This window comes from Diadema antillarum, unplaced genomic scaffold (assembly GCF_040938485.1).
Source record: "Diadema antillarum isolate AM-2024a unplaced genomic scaffold, OU_Dant_1.0 seq00000897_RagTag, whole genome shotgun sequence".
Taxonomy (NCBI): Eukaryota; Metazoa; Echinodermata; class Echinoidea; order Diadematoida; family Diadematidae; genus Diadema; species Diadema antillarum.
In genome coordinates, this window is record NW_027271758.1 from 352,832 (window position 1) to 375,000 (window position 22,169).

Below are 22,169 nucleotides of genomic sequence, written 5' to 3' on the forward strand. Positions count from 1 at the left end.
TTGATCGCATGCACATTATGTATCTGATGATATGTTTGTGGGTAAATGATTGTGTTGCTCCTCATACAACTTTGTACTTTATTCAAGTGATAAGAATCGTTGTGATGGATTACAGTCAGTTCTTAATGATGTAGAAGCTAGGGATATTACTATAGATGAAAATATGTGATAAATGTGGTATACATCATTTGATGTCATTTAAGAAATACTGAAATATAAGATCATGTGGCAACATATCTGAGATATGGAAATTGTTTTGTGCTTTGTTGCAGTGCTCTGACATTTGAAATACAAAGTCTCCCATTTGGCATGAAGAAAGAAAAATCATGATTTTCATGTGATCATGATATTCTGGCCAAAACTCTCATGTGATAATGTTTGTGATGCAAGATCAACATTTCGGTCCACTTGAACTTTATCTGTGAAAATGATCTAATGAACATTGTTTCAAGGTCAAATCGTCAAGATGTTTTGCTTGGCCCTTACCTTGAACTTGTTATGCTTTTTCATTAGCATTCAATTAATTCCTCGATGGTTGACCCAATTGTAAATTGGCCAGCCAACTGGGATGTAACATTGTGACCTCAGTCCATCAGGAAGGCCCCAATGATGCAGTAGGGATTAACAAGATTAGATAATCCCTTCTTATTATCAGCTAGTGTGCAGGCATTTGTGCCAACTGATGAAGAATGCAATTCAGTTGAAATGCCAATCGGTGCATAAAGCACAGTAAGGGTTAAGGAGACACATCTCATGGTTTCTGTTTCCGAGATTCAATGGTCAAGTTTACGTTCTCTTTTCCCCTCAAAGAATGAAAAAAAAGAACACAAAACAAAACAAAACAAATGAACAATGGAAAGAGAGAACTCCTATCTGCAGAGGATAGGGTTTTAATCTTTGATGCACATTACTGATCTCTCTCTCTCTCTCTCTCTCTCTCTCTCTCTTTGTCTGGTGACCAGATTTTACATGGCGTCCATCGAAGCGGCAGTGGAGCACGTGAAGTCCGGTGCCATGAGCAGCTCCACCCTCGCCATGCCCATTTCTGTGGACAAGCCCCGCCTCTCCATGCCACCGTCCTCGCCTACGTCACTAAAAAGCTCCGAGAGTCTGTGGCAGAGACTAGATGCCACAGAGGACGGTGTTCCCTCGGTGGATATCCTTTTCCAGGTACTTCTTCCTCTTTCCTTCCCCTCTTTCTTTCTTTCTTTTTTCTTCTTTCTGTCAATCTGTCTGTCTGCCTTTCTTTCATTTTTTTTCTTTTTGAAGTTTTTGTCAACTTGGAGAATGCATGAGTGTCTAAATTTGAGTTTATTTCTTGCCTTTGTGTTATTAATGTTCATTCAGTGATCCTTACTTTAGAGGCTTGTTGAAATTGTTAATGCCAACCTTTTAAACCGATGTTGCATTTTGCAGGGTAAGATAATAGATTAGATATTGAGCATTTGGTCTTTTATGAGAGGTACATTCATGTGAGAAAGCCCTTATTGTTGTTTTGTTCCAATTCTTAGTATAGTTGTGCTACATGAAGATGTTGATACTGATATTTATAGAGATTCTTTACCATCCAATTGAGACATATTCAATTTCTACAAAGATTTAGTTTGTGTTGTAAAGGACGTGTTCACATAACTTCATAGTTTTGGGTTTGGGATGTTCACAATGCTACATTGAATGCCAATCTCCTCTGCGTCTTCTCTGCAGAGAGTGATCGAGGGAAAGACCGATGAAATCGAGTCCATGTTGGAGGCCAGCAGTACAGACTACAGCTGGCTGATCAGCAAGATGTGCCATCCACTATGTGCCTGTGACAAGTGTGAACAGATCCTTGCCAGGTACAGACAGCCAGTTAGATACACCACACCTTGCTTTTTTTTTTTTATGTCACAGGGTTAGGAGTAGGTTGGAAGCACTGAGATTATGACAAGTATGAACACATCCTTGCAAGATGCATCACACATGTGCTATTTTTTATTGTCACTGGGTAAAGTGAAGATTTGAAGCACCAAGATGATAAGTGAGGATGGATCCTTGCCAGATATAGACAGCTAGTATTTATAACAAGGGCAAATGTCGCTCCGATCCATTACAGACTTGATTTGATGTGAGGGTGGAAAAAAAAATATACCATTGCATTTCTGAAACATCACTGTGAATTATATCAGACATATATTTTGTAGATTCTTCTCTGAACACTTGATATAGATCTACAGCATATGAATCTGCCTTGCTATATGATCTGTATAGAATACAAGGCCGGAGATATTCCTGTTGATGTCACTGCACTTTCCCCATCTTCCCCCCTATAGCAAGCGGAATGACCCCCGGGCAGTAACAGCCTCCTCCAGAGACAACAGAGGGTGCACTCCCATGCACGCTGCCGCAGCATATGGTATGACCTTTGACCCTTCTCATTCCTTCCTCGCAGTGGGCTCTGTCAGCATCTGTTGCAAAGTTTAGGGAATTGGAGCTGTGGCATTTGATATCTTTTACCACCTTAGGTTTCATTTTGTTGTAAATTGGTTAGATGTGGGAGAGGAGGCTTCCTTCTTATGAATCAGTGCTACAGGTAGATGTCTTGATGGGGTACTGGCTTCTTTGTGGGCTAGGGTGCTGTGATGCTGTGGTGCAGTGGATGTGGCTCAAGACGAGACAATGGGGACATGATCAGTGATACTCTGGTTTTGAAATCCTGCACAATGATGTATAAATGGATGTTCAGCAATTCTGTGCTAATGATGGCAGTGGGGCCCTACTGGGGCGCAGTGCTAATACAACGAGAGACTACCATTCAGAAATACAATCATCATCATCATCATCATCACCATCATCATCATCGTCATCGTCATCATTATCATCATCATCATCATCATCATCATCATTGTCACCATCACTATCAGCATCTTGATTATTACCATTTTTGTTATTGCCATTGAGCTTTTTGAAGTAGTAGTAGAAGTAGCAGCAGAAGTAAAAATAATACTAAATGCTATCAGTGATAATGATAATGATAACACTAATAACAAAAGCAGTTATTATGATGATAATAGTATCTTTGTCATCAGTGTGTATATATATATATATATATATATATATATTTTTTTTTTTTTTTTTTAATATAATCTGCATCATTAGTATGATGATAATCATCATTATCATATCATAAGTGTTTATCTCTTCCTGTTATCCTTTTAAATTTGCCCTCTCTCCATCCAGGTTATCCAGATGTAGTGCATGCCTTGATGAGGAGGGGAGGCGAGGTCAATGCCACCGATTACCACGGGTCAACGCCACTACACCTAGCCTGCCAGAGAGGGCACCAACATGTGACCGTAAGAACCGTCTGCTGTGCATATATGTGTAATGTCTCGTAAAAATGCAGCTCTGATGAGAGACGGGGTGGCTGCAGTTTGAAATGTACAGGGAACGTAATTGGGTGTGACAAGATAGCATTCAGTACCAAATTCAAAGTGGTGCATGAAGTATGTAAGATACGTAGTATACAGAGTTGTGGTAGAAATATTCGTTCATGCTGTTTCCAAGTGTAAAGGTGTAGCTGAATTAAATAATGCCTTGACCTTTTAACCTATGGGGCACCAAGTTTACAAATACAGGTACTTTCCTGTGATGTCACATTTGCACTCCCTTCCAGTTTTAAAGGAATCGTATGGTTTTGGTTGAGACCTAACGTCTGATTTCTAACATTTTTGGGTGAGATAATAAGAAACCTCGTATGAAATATGAAAGAGCATGTAATTCCAAGAGGGATTTGATGTCTTTCTGATGAAAATTGGTTTTGAAATGGCTGAGATATCCAAAACAGAGCAATCATGATAAAAGGTGGGACCCACCTCTTATTACAATCACTTTGTTTTACTTTGTTTTTGGATGTCTCAGCCATTCCTAAGCCAACTTTCATCCCATAAACTTTGAATTTCTCTTAGAATGGTATGCTCTCTATACTATTTCATAAGTGGTTTCTTGGTATCTCGCAAAAAGTTAAAAGCCCATTCCTCATCACCACCAATACTATACCATCCCTTTAGCTGATTTTTTATGCCTCCGCAACGAAGTGGCCGGAGGCATTATGTTTTCGGGTCGTCCGTCCGTCCGTCCGTCCGTCCGTCCGTACGTACGTCCGTCCGTCCCGTTTTGTTTTTGTCGATATCTCAAGAACCGTGTGGTGGTTTTACATCAAACTTGGTATGAGGGTATATCCTTGGGGGATAATACTTTGTGTGGATTTTAGGGTCACAGGGTCAAAGGTCAAAGGTCACAGGTTATATTGTGAAATTTTTTTTTGAAATTTCATGTTTTTCTCCATATCTCGCAAATGGTTCAAGGTATCTTCATGGAACTTAGTATTCATGCTTGTACCGATGGGCAGTGATTATCTAGGGAAGTTGGGGGTCATGGGTCAAAGGTCATGGGTCAAAGGTCAAGGTCAACTCCTCAAAATATCACTACTTTCCTTAAAATGCAATATGCCTGAAGGTTTTTTTTTAAAAACTTGATGTATGGCATGTATTACCCAATATATATTTTTGGGGAAGTTTCTTGCCAAAAGGTCAAAGGTCAAAAGGTAAAAAGTCCAGTGAAAGTGCTAAATTGCACTTTTTCCTCCATATCTCGAAAGTAACTCAAGGTATCATCATGAAACTTACATATTTATGCATGTTCAACCTAACAGTGATTCTCTTTGGAACTGTGAGGTCAAAGGTCAAAGGCCAGGTTTAGATAATGCTATTTTCCCATTTGATACTGAAATTATACTTTTTCTCAATACCTTGAAAATTACTCAATGCATAAACTTATAAAAGGGTCAAAAGTCAAGTAAAAATCATCAGTTCCCCAAATACCTGCACTCTGACATTTTAATCATTCATCCAATTGAACCTAGTTCTAGGAAAGTGAGCATTCAGCACATTTGTGTCAAACCTGTCATTTTAATATTTTGCCAATTGTGTGAAACTGTCATCACACATTGTCAAGACATTGTACTATAGACCTATTAGGAGAACCATGCATTATGGCGGAGGCATATCAGTAGCCGTAGCGATATATCTAGTTTTTTAATATCTTGTACACATAAAATCGTATCCAAAATTGACTATCCAATGAATGCAGCATCTCTGTCTGACATTGCAGACAAATGATAGGAGGAATCAAGGTTCTTTTGATGGAATAGCTTCCTATCATCATGTGTTCATGGATACACACGGTGTAGGGAGTAAATATCTTGGCACTGGGTTTGTGATCACATTCAAGGTTAATTTCACATCCCTTCCCCTGTGTTGATATCTATGCACAGCTGCTGCTGCTTGCTAAAGGAGCCATGGTGGGCATTGAAGACAATGACGGCAACAGGCCTTTGCATTTGTGCAGTGCAAATGGCCATGAAGAGGTGAGGACCTTTTTTTTTTTTTGTCTCTTTCTTTCTTTCTCTCTGTCAGTCTGTCTGTCTGTCATTTTTTCTGTCTCGGTCTCTTTGCTCTCTCTCTCTCTCTCTGCCTGCTTTTGAGAAAGATTTTATATCTGTCTTTTCTTCTTTTTTTTTTTTTAATCTGAAGAATGGTATTATTTCGATACTCCTTTCCTTCTGTGGTGTAAAAGACCATGTATCATAGCAGATCAGCAACATTTCCTTCATGTGACAAAATGATAGCCGCTGAAGATTAATTTGATGCCATGATTGACTCCTAGGCCAATGCATCCCTCTTTCACAATGGTTAGTCCTGACTGTCCAAAGAGCTTGTATAGAGGGCAGACAAATTGAAGAAACATCATACCTCATGAGGTAGTCTTGTCAGACCAACAGGCCTCATGAGTAATTATTGCAACAGAGGGATGCATTGCCCAAGCAGTACGATATCATGAGAACTGTTGACATAATTGGTCACTGAGAACCTTGGTTCTGAATAAGATTCTGTGGTTGAGACACTCAAAACTTATATAGTTCTACATTGCATGAGTTAGTTTATGTATCAGTCATATCATTCAAAGAAGCCATTCATATCATTTCCTGCCTCTTTTTTCCCTCCACCAGTGTGTGAAGGCACTTCTGTACTCCACCCGACCCTCCCAGAGGGTATGCATCAATGCCACCAACACCAGGGGGGATACCGCCCTTCATCTGGCATCCAGATGGGGATACGGTAAGGTCATATGCTCTTACCCTGTGAACAGTGTGTTAAGTACGCAGTACCGCGACCATTTAATTGTGTTCAGTAAGGCAAGGAGTGGGTGTGTAGTCTTTGTTACTAGACCCTGACAGGATGTGTTTAAAATGCAGGTGTGCGGTCTATATTCTAGACCAAGAGTGAAGATATTGTGTATTCTGATTTGTGGAAGATGTTACAGGAGGACAGGAGGTTTCTAGCGATTGTGACAGGCCAAAAAATATCTACGCAAAGCGGATGAAGAAATTCTGTATTTGAAAAAAAAACACACAAAAAAAAAAGCCAAGTGTGTAATTTATAAAGATATTGATTGACTAGTTAACGGTATTGTAGGAAATTGATTTTACACGGTCCCGTTTGTGGATTTCTTCAATTTGTTTGCAGTCAACCAGTCATGAATGTATTGCTTATTTCATCTGATGTTTTATCTATATGTTTTCAATCTGTTTGAATTTATGTTATTGCTGTTTTGGATGTGAGATCTTTAATCTGTACATTTCCACATGACAAAGTATCTCAAACTGACTGATCACTGGAATATTTCTCCCCATTTAAATGGTAGTTGCAATGTCATCATTCACATTCCTTTCACTTGGTGATTGGGGTAATTGCTCACTGGTTGCCCGCCTGTTTCCTCCAACCCTGCAGCCAACATTGTGACGACGCTGATAGACCATGGGGCGTCAGTGGAGGCCAAAAACCGGAGACAGGAGACTCCCCTCATGTGCTCCCATAACATCAACATCTCAAGGGCCATCCTCTTCAGCTCGCAGAACCAGACCGATGGGGGCAGCACATATGTGAGTGTTAGGCATTACACTATCTCTCCATGTTGTGTTTGTGTGTCTGTGTGTGTGTGTGTGTTTTATGTACCATTGATGTGTCTCAAAGAGAGCAAAAATTATGTAATAACATTCATTTACAGTTTTGAATGTACATGTTGGTTCATACACTGTTGCACTACATTGTTGGCCCATTGCTGTAGCTCAGTCATCCTGTAGGGAAAAAGGTGATATACAGACATACACTAAACTCCTGAAAAGAGAAGAATTTTTCTCTTTTTTTTTTGGGGGGGGGGGGGTGGGGGGAGGAAGATGGGTTGTAGGAGGCATGGGATATTTCATTTTTCCATTTTGCACCATGTACCCACATGTTTATAGCTACTTTATACCACTAGCTGGCTCCTAGAGACCATTTGCAGTTCTTACTTTTGTAAATTGTGCAAGAAGTAAAAAATCTTGGACACAAGGAGTCAAGATATTCCAAGTACCAGGCACATGATCCACAGCATAAATCACCTGAAACATGCATGTTTGTTGATGCTTGCAATTCTGGATTTAATTATCTCTTGAGTTCAGGATCAACTAATTACATTGAGTAGCCATGATGAAAAATAATTGTCATGCTTGATATTCGTTTTTAATGTTTCACTCTCAGGCCACAAGCCCTCCCATCGCAAGCATCTTGTCAACATCGGAAGAGGATCTTGTCATTCCTCACCGTGTTTCGGTGGTGAAGCCGACGAGACTGATACAACCAGGCCAGAAGGAGGTAAGCCTCTCTGCCACTGGGAAATCATCTTGAAAATTCCCTTTAATGTGGTAGCTTACCAATATATGTCTGCAGAGGGAAAACTTCCCGGAACAAACTAAGATGCTGTTTCCGTCAAGCAAGTCATGTTCCTAGTTGGAGGATTCATGAAGCTCCGCTTACTTTTATGTGGCGGTTAGCCTGTGTGTGTGTGTGTGTGTGTGTGTGTGTGTGTGTGTGTGCTTTTTAATTCTGCGCTTGCATACGGTACATCAGTAGGTATATGTTGCATTACCTGAGTACTTATTATATAATTATATCTATTACTTTCAATGCATTTTTTGAACAGTCTCGTTTTATTTTTTGTTGTTGTGAATTTTAATTATTTTGAAGGCATTTTTGTATTTTCGTATTCTCTTCAGATTTTCATAAAGCAGGGTTCCCACTTAGCTTAGTTGTAGTGGGGAGTTATGGCGTAATAACTCATCTCCTTCAAGTATATCCGAATGTTTGAAGGTGGAGAGTTATTGCAAGTTATATACACGTGTAGAGTTCATCTCGAGCTTGTTACAAGTAATGCAAGTGTATTATGAGCTTAGCGTGAGTTGCAACAAGTTGCAAAGAGTTAGCAAAGTTTTTGAACATGTTCAAAAATTGAGGACTTGCTTGCGATTTCAAGCAGAGTTGTGCTGAGTTACTTCGAGTCATGTTGAGTTGTCGCGAGTTATCTCGGGTTACATGAAGAGCTATACTCGAGTATTCAGGAGTGCCTCCTCTATCTACACAACTTGCCATGACTCGCCACTACAGTTTGGCTAATTTGGAATTTTTCATGCAAATTCATGCAAGTTACAGCTTGTGTAGCTCGCCATTACTGGAGACTACAACTTGGCTAAATGGGAACGCACCTTAACAAATACAAATTTTTTAGAATGGTTGGCAGCTCTGTTTTGTCTTGTGTCTCTTCAAGGCAGAAAGTGATTGTAGTATCTCGTGAAACTCAATTTCCTGCCAAAGAGTCATTTGCCATTTTTGCTTTCATACTCCAAAATCCCACCATTTCCCATCTTTACGTTGTGCAGGTGGAGAAACTGCTTCGCAGCGTGGCCGACAATGACCTGGTCATGATGAAACACCATCTCGGCTGGCTGAGCGACAGTGACTTCGACGACGACGACGACGAGGAAGACGGCGGAAGCAGTTATCTGGCAGACACAAAGCTCTGTCACCCTCTCTGCCAGTGCAGTAAATGTGCAATGCTACAAAAGGTGGGTGATGCCTCCTACAAAGGGAGTTTTTGATTTGAGACGAGTCGGCCAGATGGTGTCACAGTGTTGAAAGAGAAGAAAACAATGACTGGCTGGTCACAAAGTGTGAAGAATCTGCTCATGGGAAAGTGTGGACTTGAGTGCTTTGTTAGGCTACAGGGAACCCTGTTTTTTGAGAAAAATGGTCAAGTTTATTGACCAATGGCTTTGGTAGGATTTCTAATTTGATGTCTAAATGGAAGATGAATCCTTGTTATATCCATTTAATGATGCAGTGTTCTTTCTTTATTTCATTTTTTTTTGGGGGGGGGGGTTCAGGAAATGTGTATTTAAGGGATGGAATAGTTTTGACTGAGATGGGGCTTCAGGTTTCCAACTTTTTTGTCATATAATGAGACTCTTTTTATTAAATAATGAAAAACCATACAATTCTAGAGGAATTTAAAGTTTATTTAACGAAATTTGGTTTTGAAGTGGCCGAGATATCCTAAAACAAATAGGTCTTAATAAAAGATGGGACCCACCTTTTATTAGGACCACTTTGTTTTACTTTGTTTTGCGAGATACAAAATCTGAGTTTCAATTGATGGTGTCATGGTGATAGTAAATTAGCATCAGAGGGATGATATAGTTTGGTTGAGATGGGGGAAGTCAAATTTTAACATATTGCAAGATAATTATTAAAGAAACCTCTTTTGAAATATGAAAGAGTATACAATTCTAGAGGAATTCGAAGTTATTTGATTGAAATCAGTTTTCAAATGGCTGAGATATCAAAGTACTTACTGCTTTTGATGTAGTTTGTGATATCTAACTTACGTTCTCATTATTGTAATAACATGAGAGCTGAGAAATGCACTGGAGTCCAGTTCACCAAACTAAATACAGTTGCCCCATCCAGTGCATGTCATGAAGTACTTTAGGTACATGCATACACAGTGTTTTGGATCAGTGCTGATAGTAAGTGTGTAGAATGCCAGATTTTGTCGTTGTTGGACTCGTGTGTTCTTTTGCCATGTAAATTTGAATAAGCCGATAATTTGGGCCACTATGCCGGCCACGCGCTCTTTTGTACCAACTTTGCAGTGCACCAGGATGAACACCAACGGGCTGAGTGTGAACTCCTGCAACCAGGAGGGGTACACGGCCCTCCACGTGGCCGCCCTGCACGGCCACGAAACCCTCATCGACACCCTGCTGCGCAGGGGGGCCAACCCCAACAACAAGAACAGCAGTAGTCAGCAAAGCACCCCGCTCCACCTGGCTTGCCAGTGCAACCACCCCAAGGTGAGCAGAATGCCAATGCCACATTGACTTGGCCATGCTGACACAGCCAGCAGCAGATGTACCCCATTTCATGTGGCAGCCACAAACAGTCACAACCTCACATCACTGGTGCATTGTCAGTTGAGATTAAAAGAAAGCGCTTATTCTGTTGACTTTTTTTTTTTTTATGACAGCGTAAGACCCATTAGATTGTCAGCAGACAGTGTTTCCATGATAGCAGCAGTATGAGGATGTGGCAACAGCTATCAGCCCAGCTGCTGAGAGTATTTCACTTGTTCACTATGGCAACTGCAGTCATTATAACCTACCTCAGTTACTAATTGTCCCCACCGAACGAGTTCGAGCAGGGGACTATGAAACGGGCTCCGTACGTGTGTGTGTCCATGTGTCCGTCCGTGTGTCCGTCCGTGTGTGCGTCCGTGTGTGATCAAAATCTTCAATTTGCTACTTCTCTGTCATTTATGAGCCAATTTTGATTCTGTTTGCTTTATATGATAGCACTACATTGGAGCTTTGAAACTTCTACACAGAATTTCAGTCGTGACCTTTGACCTTGACCTTTGACCTATATTGTACATTTTGATACAAAATGCTACTCCTTCGCCATTTCTAACCCAATTTCGATTCCGTTTGCTTTATGTGATGGCACTAGGTGAGGGCTTCAAAACTTCTACACAGAATTTTGACCTTTGACTTCTTTGACCTTGATTTTTGACCCATATTATACATTGGCTACAAAATGCTACTCCTTCGCCATTTCTAACCCGATTTCGATTCTGTTTGCTTTATGTGATGGCACTAGGTAAGGGCTTCAAAACTTCTGCACAGAATTTTGACCTTTGACTTCTTTGACCTTTGACCTTAATTTTTGACCTACATTTTGTTGTACATTTTGCTACAAAATGCTAATCCTTCGCCATTTCTAACCCGATTTCGATTCCGTTTGCTTTATGTGATGGCACTAGGTGAGCGCTTCAAAATTTCTACACAGAATTTTGACCTTTGACTTCTTTGACCTTTGACCTTGATTTTTGACCTATATTGTACATTTTGCTACAAAATGCTACTTCCGGCGGGGACATATATTACGCACCGCGTAATTTCTACTTTTCCTTGTTGTTTGATGATGTAGGACTGTGCATAGAGTTGTCATGCTTCACTCGTGGTCTGCTTTCAATGAACCTCAGATCTGCGTGAATATATGAGAAGCATGGACTTATTTGCTCCTCAAAGCGTATGTGACCGTGCATCACAAAACGAACAAAAAGTCGCACCCCTTGATTTAAACGTGAGGACTCGAAAAAGGTGAAACGGGTCAACCAAGTCAATATTCAGTTTTTCTGTCATTTATGAGCCAATTTTGATTCTGTTTGCTTTATATGATAGCACTACATGGGAGCTTTGAAACTTCTACACAGAATTTCAGTCGTGACCTTTGACCTTGACCTTTGACCTATATTGTACATTTTGCTACAAAATGCTACTCCTTCGCCATTTCTAACCCGATTTCGATTCTGTTTGCTTTATATGATGGCACTAGGTGAGGGCTTCAAAACTTCTACACAGAATTTTGACCTTTGACTTCTTTGACCTTTGACCTTGATTTTTGACCTATATTGTACATTTTGCTACAAAATGCTACTCCTTCGCCATTTCTAACCCGATTTCGATTCCGTTTGCTTTATGTGATGGCACTAGGTGAGGGCTTCAAAACTTCTACACAGAATTTTGACCTTTGCCTTCTTTGACCTTTGACCTTGATTTTTGACCTATATTGTACATTTTGCTACAAAATGCTACTCCTTCGCCATTTCTAACCCGATTTCGATTCCGTTTGCTTTATGTGATGGCACTAGGTGAGGGCTTCAAAACTTCTACACAAAATTTTGACCTTTGCCTTCTTTGACCTTTGACCTTGATTTTTGACCTATATTGTACATTTTGCTACAAAATGCTACTCCTTCGCCATTTCTAACCCGATTTCGATTCCGTTTGCTTTATGTGATGGCACTAGGTGAGGGCTTCAAAACTTCTACACAGAATTTTGACCTTTGCCTTCTTTAACCTTTGACCTTGATTTTTGACCTGTATTGTACATTGGCTACAAAATGCTACTCCTTCGCCATTTCTAACCCGATTTCGATTCCGTTTGCTTTATGTGATGGCACTAGGTGAGGGCTTCAAAACATTACACAGAATTTTGACCTTTGACTTCCTTGACCTTTGACCTTGATTTTTGACCTGTATTGTACATTGGCTATAAAATGCTACTCCTTCGCCATTGCTAACCCGATTTCGATTCCGTTTGCTTTATGTGATGGCACTAGGTGAGGGCTTCAATATTGCACATTTTGCTACAAAATGCTACTTCCGGCGGGGACATATATTACGCACCGCGTAATTTCTACTTTTCCTTGTTTCATATTGTCTTAAAGAGATTCCCTTCTTTTACATTATTCTTAAGTTTGGGATCATACAATGAATGGAAAAGTGCATTTTCAGAAGTTTTTCTAAAACCCTTTTTTTGTAGAGTAGTGAGATCAGGTATGTCTTAGAGGCCCATTTTCATTTCTTGATAACCCTTTGCACACTCTTCACTTTCAAGTCTGATAACTTTTGAAAGGATAATGCTACTGCTTTGAAAGTTGGCATTAATCATGGGCAGAATGTGTTGATAGAGCGTGCTCAATTTCAATTTAATTTGATAATCCCTTCATTGTTGTTGCTCCAGTGGTTTACATTCTGTTTTTGTCACATTCATCGCACAGCTAGCACGGTTTGGGAAAGATTAAGCGCTTGAATAGACAGATAGACCCTGTACTTCAGAGCCTCTTTTCTTGATTCCCACTTTTCCAGAGTGAGCGCTTTCTTTCCAATATTTAGATAGGTTAGGAGAGTCCATTTGAATTGAGTTATACATTATTTTAAAGCTTAGAGTCTGCTCTTTTAGAATCTGTCCTTAACTAAAAAATCCATGTCTGGTGACTTTTTGTTTGTTTTGTGGTGCAGGGTCACATATCTCCCAAAACTCAACAAAAATGCCGATACTAGACCAAACTGGATTCTTCAATCCCTTTTCCTCCATAATTCTTGTCCTCAGAGCTTTTATTTCAGACGTGCCAACTACACCTGACAAAGTATTAACCGCCCAAATATAGATGAACATCACACATTCCCTACGACAGTTAAGAATATCACATCTGTTATGTAAAGTGTATTGGACTTCCTACATTCAACATAGATGCAATGGAATCTCATTATGTGTAACACAAGGAGTTGGATTTGCTAAGTTTTTAACAAATAAAAGATGTGAACAAGTTGATGCTGTGCTGTTAGTCTGGCGAGTAGCAAAACCAGTCAGTTTTGGCCGCTAAAACTCTTTGCTGTGGTAACTGTAAAATAGTCAGAGACATCTGCCTGAAGGAGGCCCTTGAATTGTTTCGTGATGCCCCCTGCGGGATCTGTCCCATCTTGATCTGTCTGTACCTATAGGTGGTGGCCAAGCTACTGCTACATGGGGCCAAGTGCAATATCAAGGACTCCCGTGGGAACACCCCGCTCCACTACTGCTGCCTGAACGGCCACGTGGATCCTGCTGAAGTACTCATTCAGGTAACAAGAAGAAGAACAGCAACAATAGCAAGAACAGTTTTCTAGAACACTGAAGACTGGAAATGACAATTGCACGTACCATTGTGCGTCACAGGGATAGAGGGTTGTGGTCATTCAGAATCTGCAGTCCAGAAACAACAACAGTCCCAAAATGAAAATGAAATTTAAAAAAAAGCATTATGGGATGACTAAATGAAACTACTGTAACAACGAAGTCATTCTAGACTCAAACAGTACAGGGTTTCTCTCTGTAAATGAAAAGCAACTCTCAAAGCAGTTGGTTGTTCCAAATTGTTCTCGAAATTAGTAGCTATAGACATGTGCATAGCCTTCAAACATTGAATATGTTCACTGTAGTGTTATGAATACACTGCCTGAAGTAGCTGTTCAGATTAATGTGGACACTATTGTTTTAGCATTGTAATTCAAAAGTTTCACTCCAGCTGACTGGAAGATGGTTTTTAAGCATCTGGTGAATGTAAAGACAATACAGCTTCAAAGTGATAAAAATTGTATGGTATGTCAGAGTTTGTTTCTCAGAAAGTTTGCTTTTACTGTTTTTGCAATAATTGTAGTGCCATCATGACTGATACACTACTGTTTTGTTGTTTCCTGGCTCCTACCATCATAGCAACTGCAATTAATGCATTTTCACAGTGATTGCAACCCACCTTTTAAATTTGTCACTTATTGAAATTAAATATATGATAAATAAATAAATGTATTTCAAACCTGTAAGAATGAAAAGTGTCAATCCAAAGGGCTCGTAAAACAGAGCTATCATGCGTATCTACAATTGTACACTGTGAATGATCCTGTGTTATATTGCAAGACCTTGTTGCATTGATGAAACAATAAATGTATTTGCCTTTTTTATATTCATATATCTTTTTTTTTTTCCTTCTCCTGGTAGCATGGTGCCAGCGTTAACCAGATCAACCAAAGAGGCAACAGCCCCCTGCATGAGGCGGCCAGGTTCAACTTTGCACCCCTGGTCAGACTACTGCTTGACCTTGGCCAAGCCAACCCACACCTGAGGAACAAGGCGCAGCAGATACCCCTCCGACTCACACAGGTCAGGACCCACATGATGTATGTAGAAATCACCACCTTAGGCTTAATAATTGGATCGCAGAGGTTTCTCACATAGAACTACATAGGTGGGACTAGTCAATTGGATGATTCAGTCTAAAGCAAGCAAAACAGGAAGAACATTCAAAAGAACATAACATACGTGATGATAATATCTTATAGACTATGATAGACTCTACGAGGCTGCAGGCAACTGTTCAATTGATGTCCCAAATTAGAACCAATCAGAATCGAGGATTCATGAAATGAGGTTGATAAGTATTCTTTATTTTCTCTCCTTGTAGAAGCGCAGCGACATCGCCCAGATGCTGAAGATGGCGATGAGGAGAGACGACGACGTGGAGTCTGTGACGTCCACGGAGACCAACACCTCCTCGGGCTCCTCCCAGGCGGATCCCACGGATGCCAACCAAGAGGCTGGCCCTCTCAGTCCGGACCACAGCCGCTCAGCAGCAGCTGAGGCCCCAGCAGGCATCCCAGCCAATGCCCAGGCCGACGCCCAACCAAACAGTTAGTGTTTGTGCCATGTGTGAGGATATGTTTGTTGGGGAAAAGTTTAAAACTGCTTGCATGCAAAGGAACACTATGCAGAGCTGCACACTAACCCATTTTTATACTGGTCCGACCTGTCTGTCAGACCAGTAGGTACCAAGGTTTTCCATATTTTACTGGTCCATTCCTGAAAAAGCTACTGGTCTGACAGTGATATTTACTGGTCAGGGACCGTCTGACCAGTGCCAGTGTGCAGCGTTGCATTATGCATATTTCAGGAACATCAAAACATATCTTCAAACAATGGAGTGATTCTTTGACAGAGAGGCAGAAGGCATTAAGTCACCAAATTGTAAATCATTGAGATCCTTATGCTTCTCAAGTGACATAACAGAAGCATCAATAGCATTTCTGCTGTATTTTGCACTTTATCTGCATGTCCTTTCATGAGAGATCAATCACAAATTACTTGATGAGCCAACAATTCACTGTTGACCGTGGTTAAGCTTTTATCTTCATAAAAGGAGAAATGATGTATTAAGCACACGGCAAGTCATTTGACCCCTCTTTTTCTCTGACATATGAGAATGACTTGAAGGGATTGAATAGATAAAGACTGCAGTCATGTAACAAAACAAGAAAAAAACAGAAGGATGAAATGGTCAACATTAATGTAAAATACACCAAACTTAGCATGCAAATGCAAAGTTCAATAAGCCAGTTCATAGTTCCACTCTGTGCATGAGCTGACAAATTTCATTTGTACCAACAGGCATATTGGTTTTCAAATTCACTGAGATAATCATCTGTGATGTGACGATTATTCACATAATCCTTATAAATGGATGGTGCTTGCCTGCACATCCACCTTACAGCGACAAACTGTTCATTAAAATCTTATATTTGGCAGAAAATTTATCAATGCATATGACACAAACAGTGAAATGGGTGCATCCCCAATGAAGCATCTTCCAACCTACGCAACTTAATTCTTTTCTTTTAACATGAATTCCATGAGTTTTTATGTCGGGCAAGCTTATGCATTATGTCACTTTGAAAATGAATGAAATGCCTATGTAAACCAAATGAGAAAAGAGAAAGGTCATTGGTAACAAATTTGCACATGAGCTAAAGAACAAACTGGCTTATTCTATTAGAACTCTGCTTTTTAATTGATGCACTTGTAAATTCTCCTGTGTTTCCCCTTCCCTCTCTCTCTCTTCAATTTCCTCGTATTTTGTGGCCTGATTTGTTGTTCATGCTCTCATTCACTTTGATATTCACACGCAATATGGTTTATTTGTGTACTTTTTTTTTTCAACCCATTGGATATGTGTTACCCTTACAAAAGAATACCTTTACTAAGTGCAATGTTACCTATGGAATGTCACACACGCATGGTCACATCGTATTTACAACAGCACCACTTTCATCTCAGGCTTTTAACAGTATGCAATAATGTAACGATATGAAATCTTTTTTCATTTTTTTTTTTTTTTTTTTTTGAGGATTCAGAGCATGTTCCTTCCAAAGTTGGATTTACTGAATGAATGCATGTGACGAAAGACTGTGTAGGAAGATATGTATTTATAGTAAATGTCACTCAGAAACACTTAGGCAGAAGAATAACCATAGTATGTACGTACACATCTGTGCGAGAATGCGTGAAATAAGAAAGCAGAATATTGGCATCCCATCTGCCTGCTATCTTCATGGCTCGTCTTCGCCCTCTTCCCCCCCCCCTTTTACCCCCCCTCCCCCCTCCCCAAACACTCCCCAATCATGCATGCAGAATCTTCACTGAGACCGCTGTCCATGCATGAGTTCTCAGACTATTTCGGCGACACGGACCGCTCCAGCATCAGGGCTCTGAACCAGTCCATTAGGGAGTTTGAGCCGGCCCGCCAGCTGCGGCACGTCGAGGTTGAGGATAAGCAGCAGCTCAATTGGAATCTCTACCTTCGTCACCAGGTGAGAGAAAGAGGACACCAAAATTTTTCCTCATGATGCGAGGATTATCCCCTCCCCCTTTTCCTATCTCTCACTCACTATCTGTAGTCAGAGATAGTCCAAGGTAATTCTGGAATGAGAGTTTAGAATGAAAACAAACATACAATTGTAGTCTCTTAGCCGTCCTCCGGGCATACATTTCCATGTATTTTAGCTCTGGTTGGGCATTGTGAGAATCGTCCCAGCAGAATGTGCCAACACATGCAGCTGAAGGGGACACAAGGTTTATGTTGCGATGCCCTCGTGGGGATGTCATGTTTTTCTCCGTTCTCTTCCTTTGTCTCATCCTGCTTCTCAACTGCTTCCCCTTCAAATCTTTGTTAAGACTCTGTGTTTCTCTTTATCAACCACAGCTTGAAATTCAACATTTCGATCGGCGGAAGCTGAGGCGGGCGAAGACGGAGGACAAAAGCGGCCCCTTCCTTGACTGGATGGAGGAACATGGCCAGCATGCCTCTCATGTGGAGAACGTGGAAGTTCATTATCATGGCGTGAAAGACTCTGATACAAGTGCAGAGGGCTCCTCGATTGCGTGTCGTAGCCCAGAGCCAAGTGACATTGAGATGATGAGCAGAAATGTAGGCAGTGGTTGTCATAGTGACCCAACATCACTTGGTGCTTTGACAAGAGATGATGTTGCTTTGCTAGACTCAGAAACAATTGCGAGTGTCGCCGACGGTGTTGTTACTGGAGAGGACACCAGAGATGTTTGCTGTGTTACCAAGAAGAGCGCCGGTGCAGTGCTTTTGGATGAGGGATGCAGCACAACAGAGCGAGGGTCATTACCACCATCAATCAGTGACAATGTTAACTCACCCCCGGGCGGGGAATGTGATCTGTTAGGAAGCAAATCCCAGGGTGGATCCCCGCCAAGCAGCAGCAGCCCTATCATGCCCTCCCAGAGAGAGGCAAGAGAGGAGAACATTGGAGACGCTCTAACGACAACATCAACACCAGCAGCAGGGGCCAGGGCGGGTGATGCAGGCATCTCGTCCGAGAGCGTTGACGGTGGAGACCCGACCGTGTCCGCCGTGCGGAGTCCCATTTGGACAGAAGACCACCGCAATTATGGAGCGAAACTGGGGACTAACGATGATGGAGTGAATGGCCTAGAGGCGCCATTAGGCCGGGATGACGCTGGGACCGCGGACAAACAAACGGGTGCCAAATATGTTGTCTCAGTCCTCCCGGCTGGCATAGCCATCAATGGGGCATGCCAGGGTGAAGAATGACATGAGGCCGCAGCTCGTTACGCAGTGGTCCCACGATCTGATCAGATTACCAAAAGCAAACCACAAACACGCTGAGGGAGAAGGAGATTGACGTGCATGATGAGGAAATACTTATGAAGACATATTTTTGTTTTGTTTTGTTTTATGCCACATGTTTGTTTGTTTCTGTATGATTGAGCATGTGTTATCTCTCTCTCTGACTCCCAAGGTACTTTAAAAGACAAATATATAGAAAATAACTTTGTCTCCTGCGTAGATGTTTGGATTCATATCATATTTCAAGTTTCTTCAAAGAGTATGGAAACTTTTTTGACCAACAATGTTAGCAAATGTGGAAAGAAGAAAGGAAAGTTGTCTAATGGAAGAATTCACACTCAGTATAAGCTGAGGGGAAGAGCTGTGAAGAAAAGATACAATTTATTATTTTATTCTTGAGATGAGCATGACTTATTTAAGCTTGATATGCTGATGTATAATTTGCCAGAGTTTTTCATTGTGCATATCCAGAGTGAAAGATCAAATCAATCTGGTTTCATAACAGTGTCAAAGTTGAATGAAGAAAAAGACCATGAAAAAGAAACAATTATGGTGTTGTTTTTTCTCCATCAAGGAGTTTCTTCATCAATGTTGTTTTAATTATCCCCATGAAAAAAAAAAAAAACACAAAACACCTCTATCATAACCGAGTTCTTAGTACATGAAATGAATTCAGCTTTGAAAATTCCATTTTGCTGAGAATGAGACCTGGAATGGTTTGGGAACTACTAGTACTGAGTAATTGGTGAAATTCAGTTTATTTGGCAGTTGGAGCACTCGGCACTTCACACTTTCTTCATTTGCATACAAATATGAATAGTATAATGTAACAGATTATTCATCATGTGGCCTTTTCAAAGCAAACCCTTGTGGTCACTCCACTAACACAGCAGCAGTTGCTCTGTCTAAGCGCCATTTCACCAAATGCTACAACAGCAACAAAATGTAGATGCATAACGCCACAGTAGTAACTCTAACTTGTGATGGGAAGCAACAAAAAAGCAAAAACAAAAACGAAAAACAAGGCACATGTAATGATGTGGTGTCGTGTTCTAGCTATCTTTGTGATAAGTGGGACCATCGCAAAGGCCATGCAGTTCTTAGTAGTCTCTCTCATCTTACTGACTTCTCTTCTCTTTTCTGAGTGTAATACCATCCAAAAAAAGAAAAGAAAACACACCTTGCTTGCAGTGTCAGGTTCAAAGATACCTTGCATACCTTCTTGGTTTGTGAAATGAAAGCTCCTTACAGGTGGAAATAAGCCAATAACATAGTATGTAACAGCAGCTGATCTCTAAACGGGATGGTTTAGTTTTGGTTGAGACCTAGCTTCAGGTTTCTAACTTTTTTTTTGGATGAGATAATGAGAAACCTCTCATGAAATATGAAAGAGCATGTAATTCCAGGAGGAATTCAATGTTTGTTGATGAAAATTGCTTTCAAAATGGCTGATATATCCAAAATAAAGCGATCCTAATAAAAAGGTGGAACCCACCTTTTATTGGGATCGTGTTGTACTTTGCATTTGGACATCTCAGCCATTTCAAAACCGATTTTCATCAAATGAACTTTGAATATCTCTTAGAATTGTGGGCGCTATAACGTTTCATAAGTGGTTTCTTAGTATCTTGCAAAAATTAAAAGCTCAATCCTCATCTCCACCAGTACTATACTATCCCTTTAAAGAGTAAAGCATGATACACAACGACTAATCAGAAGTCATATCCTTGTTGTCTGTGGGTTCTTGTGACAGACAAGCTTGTTATGATATCAGGGTTTTACTGCATCAAAGTTGACCGTCTATCGATAGGAATATCATGATTATTACACCTTGGTATGATGAAACAGTGTTGTGTATCTCGTATCAGTATAAACTGTGGTGTAGTAGCGTGTGTGTGATAAGGCCGTGGAATCATAATATCATCAGGCGGAGACTTTTGGCCATGATGTCCCTTATGACCCAGATCTAGTAGTGGGTATTATACAACACATATATTGATCTTTGCCATCTGATTGGATGAATGCAGGTCACATGACATTCAGAAGAATCAGCTCTCCCATGCTCACTCTTAATGGCAGTGCAATAGACCTCTATTGAACGGTTAATCAAATGCGCCAGCAGTGCAATAGATCCTAGGACACACGGAACTTGTGTATCGTAAAGCATTGATGCATATGTGCACCCGTTTCAAGACCTAGAGCCAGATCTAGATCTAGACCTAACTGTTAGTCCTCCTCCTAGATTGGCTTAACATTAAAATCTATTTGGGTCTATACCAGGCCTATATCGTGTGTTGTTTAAAACAAATATTCAATGTTTAATCAGTCATGCGACGGTCCGAGTATTACATTCGGTGCAAGTTTAACCATTCTATTCAACTCCGCTTCGCATTCTTATGCATGCTCATGTATTATTTGGAACCATCACACTCATAAACATTGAATATTTGTATACTAGATGATGCTGGAGTAGCAATCATAATGGCAGGACCCTATAGCAGAGCAGTGCTGACATACATGAATCCACCCTAGATATATGACACCATATTGCTATTATCGTTATTAATGGTTATTTTATATGGTAAGGGGCTGAAGCTTTTTTTTTCCTCTTTTGTCTTGTAAATAAATATATGTATTTCCTGCCATTGAGATATACCCCCCCCCAACATGCCCCAATCATTTCTGCTTACCAGATATAAGTATGTTCCATTGTATATTTTGTTGTCTGCCAAGATGAAGAACATAATCGCAGACTTGTATCACAGTCATTTTTGAAAAAAAAAAAAAAATCTTTTTCAAACTTCGTTTATGGCACGCACCTGTTTTGCAGAGCCGGGAGAAAAGACAACAGTGGTTATTGACAAATTTGTCAATTTTGAGGAGAAAATTTAACCTGTGTTGGCGAGTTTGTAGTCGTGTTGATTTATGCCACTAACTTTTTAACTCCACACATCAATGTACTGTAAAATACCATATTTTTCGCGGCATGAAATTTTCGCGAGTTGCCGCTAACATTCAATGCGTATAGTGTAGACGAGAACTTTCGTGTGCATTTTAATTTTGCAAATCTTGGCTCTCGCGAAATTTGCGAACTTAAAATGCAAGCGCACATTCCTCGTTTGTCAGTAACCAGCAATAATCAATATTGGCTTTCTTTACCCTATCTGTACCAGGGACTTTGCACAGTGTGTGTAATGCAATGGGAATTTCTATGCCTGTTTGAACTCAAAGCACACACAGGGTTAATCAAATGCACTCTTCTGTTTCTTGGTCTTTGTGTAGTCCTTTCTTGTTCAGTTAGTTCCTTTCTATTTTGATGTTGATGTTGTTATAATGTTTGTTTCTTATTTGAAGAGAGGACTTGTATCAAATTCTATATGGGAGGGGGGGGGGGGGGTAACATCGTAGCGATAGCAACAATGACGAAAAAC

The 22,169-nt window shown here is 40.5% G+C and overlaps 1 protein-coding gene across 1 annotated transcript in view; it reads left to right on the forward strand.

The window, feature by feature from the left end:
- LOC139741025 (ankyrin repeat domain-containing protein 27-like) overlaps positions 1 to 19,010 on the forward strand; it is a 47,917-nt gene extending 28,907 nt beyond the window's left edge. The window contains exons 11-25 of the mRNA XM_071651614.1: positions 963 to 1,170; positions 1,705 to 1,835; positions 2,310 to 2,392; positions 3,217 to 3,332; positions 5,312 to 5,404; positions 6,047 to 6,155; positions 6,828 to 6,979; positions 7,617 to 7,730; positions 8,792 to 8,977; positions 10,064 to 10,264; positions 13,757 to 13,876; positions 14,790 to 14,951; positions 15,253 to 15,478; positions 17,253 to 17,431; positions 17,824 to 19,010. Of these exons, the coding sequence (XP_071507715.1) occupies positions 963 to 1,170; positions 1,705 to 1,835; positions 2,310 to 2,392; positions 3,217 to 3,332; positions 5,312 to 5,404; positions 6,047 to 6,155; positions 6,828 to 6,979; positions 7,617 to 7,730; positions 8,792 to 8,977; positions 10,064 to 10,264; positions 13,757 to 13,876; positions 14,790 to 14,951; positions 15,253 to 15,478; positions 17,253 to 17,431; positions 17,824 to 18,702 (2,959 nt within the window). The 3' untranslated portion in view covers positions 18,703 to 19,010. The remainder of the gene's footprint in view (positions 1 to 962; positions 1,171 to 1,704; positions 1,836 to 2,309; positions 2,393 to 3,216; positions 3,333 to 5,311; positions 5,405 to 6,046; positions 6,156 to 6,827; positions 6,980 to 7,616; positions 7,731 to 8,791; positions 8,978 to 10,063; positions 10,265 to 13,756; positions 13,877 to 14,789; positions 14,952 to 15,252; positions 15,479 to 17,252; positions 17,432 to 17,823) is intronic.
- The last annotated feature ends 3,159 nt before the right edge of the window (positions 19,011 to 22,169 follow it).